Source organism: Gouania willdenowi, chromosome 7, assembly GCF_900634775.1.
Source record: "Gouania willdenowi chromosome 7, fGouWil2.1, whole genome shotgun sequence".
NCBI classification, from domain to species: Eukaryota; Metazoa; Chordata; class Actinopteri; order Blenniiformes; family Gobiesocidae; genus Gouania; species Gouania willdenowi.
The window spans coordinates 40,030,648-40,037,947 of NC_041050.1; the positions used below are offsets into that span (position 1 = coordinate 40,030,648).

The 7,300-nt window shown below is 37.2% G+C and overlaps 1 protein-coding gene across 7 annotated transcripts in view; it reads left to right on the plus strand.

The window, feature by feature from the left end:
• slc26a6.1 (solute carrier family 26 member 6, tandem duplicate 1) overlaps positions 1–7,067 on the plus strand; it is a 37,079-nt gene extending 30,012 nt beyond the window's left edge. For 6 of the 7 annotated variants that reach the window (XM_028452370.1, XM_028452373.1, XM_028452372.1 and 3 more), the window contains 4 exons: positions 3,039–3,200; positions 3,634–3,688; positions 4,864–4,988; positions 5,809–7,067. In XM_028452370.1, the coding sequence (XP_028308171.1) occupies positions 3,039–3,200; positions 3,634–3,688; positions 4,864–4,988; positions 5,809–5,847 (381 nt within the window). In that variant the 3' untranslated portion in view covers positions 5,848–7,067. Of the gene's footprint in view, positions 1–3,038; positions 3,201–3,633; positions 3,689–4,863; positions 4,989–5,808 lie in introns of those variants that run through there. The other variant, XR_003674462.1, reaches the window with a different exon arrangement.
• Positions 7,068–7,300: the final 233 nt, after the last annotated feature.

A 7,300-nucleotide genomic window follows, 5' to 3' on the forward strand; every position in this document is an offset into this window, starting at 1 on the left:
TGTTGTCTGTCTTCTTCTGTTCGCAACAACAGCAGGAGTTCTGAGAAAGGAGGTGGGTTTTCTTTGCGCTGCTCCAGCTGCAACTTTGTTATTACTGTGTTGTCCCAGCATCCACGCACAAACTGCTTCAGTAAATGTCTGTCGGTTTCAGCAGCCGAAATGCCTCCTCTTCTGACAACCGTGTTGAGCGTTAACTGAAGCCGCTGAAGGTAGGCTGATGGCCGCTCTCCTGGATTCTGCAAGATGCTCAGGTATTGGGCGTACAACTCTTCACCATCCTGCACCGTTCCGAAAGCTGAATCCAATACGCATAACAAGACAGCAGGCAGAGTGTCAGGGCCCAATCCTTTGACCAGGTCGGCAGCAGGTGCCAGCAGGCTTTCAATGATTCGTCTGGTGACGTGTAGAGCAGGCAGGTTTGGGTCAGCAAGCAGCAAATCTATTTGTGTTCGCCACGACTCATAATCGGCTTCATTACTTGGCTTTGGAATGCGGCCAGAAAACGAGCGGAGACGAAGCGAAGCAGGAACTCTCAGGTCAGTATTTCGGACAACATGTTCAACAACGAGCCTCTGTACTTCCGGAGGATTTAAATCGTGTTGGGAGACGGAAAATTTTGGTGAGAAGCCAGTCCCCATGGGTCCAGTTGGATGACTTTGTCGAGTCCGTGGGCCCAGTTGAACGGGTATTTGGGAGGGCTGAAGTGCAGGCACTGACATATGTGTTTCAGACACGGGCTGTGTTGTTTTAATGTTCACCTTTACTTCTTCTTCTTCACTATCATCTTCATCATTTACTTCTTCATTTTGATCATTGTTTGCTCCACTTAATACTAAATATTGTTGGATCTGATCCATAACTGTTTTGAGTAGGTCTTCAAAACGTGTACCGCTGCGGTCGGCCATTTCTTTGAAATTTCTTATGTAATCGGGGGTGGGTTGGCTGCGTCCCACTGTGGCGGCGTACTCATTAGCAAGGGCAGTGACGCGGTACATGCGGTCAGCAGCTGAGCGGGAAGTGTACTTATGAGGTAGAAACGGTTTTATGTCAGAGAATGAACTTGCGGTTTCAAACTCAGCAATCAGGTTTTTATGAAAAGTGCTAGTTGGATCATTAACGGGCAAAACTGTTTTGAGAGCCCCGTACTCTCGCAACCAATCTAGAATTTCTTCATCAGCACTAGTATTAGAAACACCGGTAATAAGGACTGAGTGCCAAATATTAATACCGGATTGCTCAACAAAATCCATGATTGACTTTTTTTTTTTTTTTTTTTTTTTTTTTTTTTTCAAAAAAAAAAAATTTCAAACTTTTTTTTTCCCAAAATTTTCCCAAAACAATTATTCACACAGCAAGGCTCCTGGCTGGCTCGCCAAATGTAACAAATCAATAACACACTAGGGCTCAGGAACTGACTGCAAAAAAGGTCAACAGAAATAGGTTCGGCTGTAGAGCCAAGGTGTGTGAATAATTGGACACAGACACAAGGATTTCGTTTTAGTATATGTATATTAAAGCTATTATATATATTAAAGATATTTGGAGTCAATTTATATTGATATATATTATTTAGTTGTTATTAATAATCAGGTATAGGCAATAAACAAACAACCAAAATACAATTACAAAACAAAGACAATATTTTCTTCTTTCAAAACTTGTAGTCAAAGTTCAGTTCAAGGTTCATTTCCTTTGGTGAGTTCAGTTCAGTTTGTTTGATTTCGCCAAGTTCAAAAGCGAAGGGTTTCGCAAAGTTCTTTCGCATTGGGGGAAAAATACAAAACAGAAAAGGTCCCCAGGGTATATTCCAAGTATTAGGTCCGAGTGTCCGAGGTAACAAAAAGATCAAATATTCCTACCGCGATGCAGCGGTGGTTGGGTGGTGGCTCGCCATCTAGTGGTCGAGAGTGGTAGGTGATCCAGGACTAACATAAAAACCTGACCTATAAAACAAGGCCAACAACAATCAGTCAAACAGGAATTAACTTAAGTATATTTTAAAACAGAAAATACATTCACCTTAGCACATTTAAACAATTTGTCATTGTTAATTAAATAAACAGTTATAAATAAATGCTATAAATCATAGCAGAAAAATCCATATCAAGGTGAATCAAATTGAAGCTTCATTCTATATTTTCAGAGATCAAAAGGAATAAAGTGCACTTTTAAATCAACATCATTAGCTGTAAAGCTAAGTCATATCATAAATTAAACATGCATGTTTTAAATAGATTCTTCAAATAAATCATCTCATTCAGTAGGTCAAAGCCTATTCAAGACCACATAGCCGAATGGGCATTTCTTTCAAAAAGTAACAGAAATGGTCAAAATCAATCAAAACTACAAAAAGTGAAGTATTAATTTACTATAATACTATTTATTTAACAATTCGGCTTTGATTATAAATTAGAAAATAAAAGGATTACTTAAATAAAAGTGCAAATGGTCAGACTGACCCTGTGTGTTCCGCAGCTAATGGTGGCTTAATTTTGCAGGAATTTCAATGGAGTCTGGTACACCACAAATCCGCCAAATACTTAATAAAACACATTGAAGTACAATGTGAAACGACTCACCGGTGAGTGGAGAGATATCTAGTTTATAGGAGAAGATGTTCATCCAGGTATTTCTTATGAAGGTTGTGTTTCAGTGGTGATTTTCCATCAGTAAGCCGACCATGCAGACGCCACAGTGAGAGCAGCCATCACAGCATTCAGTGGAGCAAACAAGAGTGAAGGGGGAGGAGCCAGGGACTTTAAAGGTGTAGGGCGGGCTCGTCACAATAAAACCATGGCAGGAAGTTGGCCTCTAGTTCACATGGGTTACACTAACAAGGCTAACTAGGCAGTGCTAACTGGTACCATCCAACGAGTACTGCAACTTTTCAGATGCGTAAAATGAGTAAAAACCAAACTATCACAAAGTGTCAGATTTTCTTTGTTTCCTGATCACAGACATGATGATCTCCATGTTTTCTGTTATTTTCATTTATTGTTCCTGAAAATATAACTCACTGCTTCTTACTTTTCCCCTAGAAAGTGTGTGAAGATCAGAAGGAAAATCCAGCAGCTTACAGCACTGCTTCCTCCTCCTCCTCTTCCTCAGTGAACCTGAGACCATCCCACAGTCATTACCTCGTGTTGGACCTGAGCTCCGTCACTTTCATGGATTCTGTTGGTATGACGACACTTTGTAAGGTGAGGAGGGAAATAAACATCATTCCATCAGTTCAGTTCATCACCCTTTTTACATGTTAATATTTGTACTGATTTATGTCCAAATTACACATGCTAAATTCTCAGTGACATTAAACTCCCATTTTCAAATGTTTGGGATCTTTTTTACATAAAAAAGATATTCCTTTTATTTGTCTTTAGTAACATGAGTTGTATGTAATAACTCTGTAAAGCTAAGTGGAGCCAAAATGGTTAAAAGTCAAACTGAATAATCTTTCCTGCTGATCAAAGGCGTTTAAGGCGTTACATAAAGTCAGATTAGATAAAAAGTCTGACTTAATAAAACTATAGTAAACATCCTCTTTGTGTTTATGCTAATATCACTGTGTCATGACTTTATTGTTTTAACTGATCAAACTTGTGTATTATCAGATATAATTTGTGTATTTTCCAGGTAATAGATGATCTGGACGTCCAGGGCATCAGAGTGTTTCTGGCAGCGTGTCCAGGTCAGCTGTTCTTCTTTTCTTCTTTTCTTCCTAAAATGTTTTACAGGTTCATTTCTTCACTTTCATTGACACTGTTTTTACAAACGTGTAATAAAACCTTTGAAATGTACTTATTAGTAGATTTATGTCTAACGAAACACATTATTTTGCACCATATTCATTGTATTGTAACTTTTATAGAACTACTTTACAGTTTTAGAGCCTGTGTTCCTCCATCTTGAAATCATGTGATTGATGATGTCACACGGCCCCACTGCCTGTAAACATCCTATTGTTTACTATTGGAGTGAAATATTCAGCCTGATTTATAGATTATTTAACAGCTTTTTACATAATTTAGCAACTTTTTTAGTCAAAATAACTTGTGCTGCTTTTAGTTGCTCTAAATAATCAGAAAAAGTTAAAGAAGTCGATGTGAACCTCTTTTGTTTACAGAAAGAGGATACAAACTGTTGTTACCTGAAAAATAATCGATGACCACATGGGGCGAGAGTTCCAACTCTGAGGTTTGGTAGTAGACAATGATGCAGAGCAGAAGAGCTCTCCTAAGGGATCTTTACTCTCCCTTAAACAGTGCGCTGACACTGAAATTAGAGAGTAAATCACGGACACCCAGAAGTCCTTCTATTCTCAGGGTTTGTGTTTCTTCAACAGTCCATGATCTATTCTCTGAGTTCAGCCACCAGAGCATGTCAGCGCACTGTTTAAGGGGGAGTAAAGGTCTCTTAGGAGAGCTCTTCTTCTCTGCTTTTTTGTCTACTACCAATCCGCAGAGTTGGAACAGTTTTTATCCTCTTTCTGTAAACAAAAGAGGTTTACATCGACATCTTTAACTTTTCTGATTATTTAGAGCAACTAAAAACAGCACAAGTTGTTATTTTGACTAAAAAACTTATTAAATGATCTAAAAATCTACTAAATGATCTATAAATCAGGCTGAATGTTTCACTCCAATAGAAAACAATGGGATGTTTACAGACAGTGGGGCCGTGTGACATCATCAATCACATGATTTAAACATGGAGGAACACAGGCTCTAAAACTGTAAAATAGTCCTATTTTAAATATTTTCGGCCCTTTAAATCTGCTTTGTTAACTTGATGGAGCTGTTATCCTGTAATCCAGGTTGTTCTAATGACTCATCCAGGATTAAATGTGTCTCTTTGTGTGAACAGCACGTGTTAAATCCCAGCTCAGAGCTCAGGGTTGTGTATCTGACAACCTTCCCTGGTCCTGTATCTTTCCATCAGTTCATCACGCTGTGCAGCGCTGCCTCAGCACTCTACACACAACCCCCCAGGTACACGTTTACAACATACCTGTAACCACGGTTCAGGTCACTTATAATTGTAATCACGTAATTGATCTTTATTTACTTTAGGATGTAATTATGATTTAAATCGTAATTGAAAAAATGTGTTGCTGTTGTAATCATAATTGAATTGTAATTGAGTTCAGATAATTGACTTTCTAATATTTGGCTTGAACATTTTATAAAATCTTTCATTCACAATGTAATTGAACTCAAAACTTGGGAATCTGTCATAGTTTTATGGTTTGCTCATCGGCCTATGTAATAAACATTATTAAAATGTATTTCATATCAAGTTTACCTGTTAATTCTCTTGAGGATCATTTTACCATTTAAAAAAAAAAAAGAAAAACTCTAAATCTAGGGGTTCACTGACAGAAAAATATTAATACCAATATTTTAATGGATTATGAAGCCTAACAAAGTAACCAGTAGATGAAAAACAAATTAGATGATAGATCATAATTTTTAGTGTATTTTACAGCTGATTTAAAACTGACCTGTTTATTAAAGGCTCAGTATTATTGTGATTTATAGTTATTTAACTTTAGTCATTTGAATTGACTTTCAGAGGAAAAATAATAATCATCATTGGAAAAAAATACTGGTCAACGTAATCGTCAATGGTTTGTATTTGAACATGGATAATTTAAGACGTAATTGTAATTTAAAATGTAATTAACCCCAACCCTGATTGTAACTGTCCATATCTGTATTCACTGCACTATATCTTATTTAGGTAAATAAAAGTCATACTGTGGGTTTTTGTACTATTTCTTATTTTCAAACCTTTGTTTTTTCTTCTCAGGGACACGACTTGGATTCCAGTAAAACACACGACTGCTGAATTTAACTTTAATACTAATTCACTCAACTGTACATTTCTGTACTTTGGAAGGTTTTTAGATGAAAACATCTGATTGTTTATAATGTTAGTTTGTTCAAAGGTTTCTTTAATACACATATTTGTACTTTTGCCTTTTTAATACCAACAAACAATACATTTCAGTGTACTGTCACTGTAGACTCTTAAGGAACTACAGTACAAATATATGAAATCTGTGAAAAGCAGCAGAAAGCCTCATAATTACCCACTCTAATGTCCATATTATTAGGTACACTGTTGTCACTATAGCTAATATATCATAATATATATACCAAAGTTCCATTTTAACACTAAAAAGTCTGTGAAAATCACATTATTTTACATCATTACCATTATCCATATTTATTACTAGTTACACTAAAATTTACATTTAAACCACTAAAGCCAGGAGCGTCAAACTCATTTGTTCTTCAGGGTCAAAGATGAAGCAGTTTGATCCATAAATTAGACATTATCAGGCCCCAGTTTACGCTTCCATTTCTACTGTAACTCATAAACCACCTACAACACGAGTGTCAAACTCATTTCAGTTCAGGGGTCACAGATATCATTCCCAACAGGATCTACACTTTGTGACCAATTTCTATTAAATTAAAGGAAATATTTTGTTATAATTTGAGGAACATTGCAGTAATTTTTCAACAGCTTTACATTAAAAATAACTACAATCATGAGAAATAAGCATCAGGAGTGTTGTTTCATTTACACAATGATTCATGTTTTCTCTGTAATTTTTACTTTTTTCTGGGGCTGAATTTGATGCTCCAAAGGGCCAGATTTGGCCCCCGGGCCATGAGTTTGGCATACAATATCCAAGCAACAAATGTGCAGGTAACAATTCCTACTTGTGAGAAACTACAGGATATTTTAAAAAGTTGAGAGTTTTTCCCACAATTTACGATTCAAATTATTGCAGTCGCTATAAAGGTACGGGAAAATTGAGAGTTTCCTTGAATTTGTGAGTTTTGAGGGACTGGAATGTCTACAACTCATCAACGTTTTCACCTTTATCTTTACTTTCTCCTGCAGGCCAAATTGAAAGCTCTAAAGGGCCGGCATTGGACCCCGGACCCTGCTTTCTCCTGACCTGCCACTAGGAGGGAAAATCAAAAACTGCCTTGATTATGGGCGGGGCTCCTGGAGGAGTTAAGACACGCCCACTCTATACTACAAAATCTTCATTGAACAATCTATGCTATGCTAACTAGCTACTCATTACTCACTATAGCTCTCTATTCAACCTACTCACCACAGATTGTAGAGCCCACAGGGGAGAGTTTTATAAAAGGGGCGGGGCTAACAGTGCTTGTTTGTGACGCAAGATGGTCCCAAAATGTCACATGATCTTGTTCTCAGCCAATAGCAAAAATCAATAGTAATAGTCAGGTTTCAACCCATAGAGGACAGTCACTCT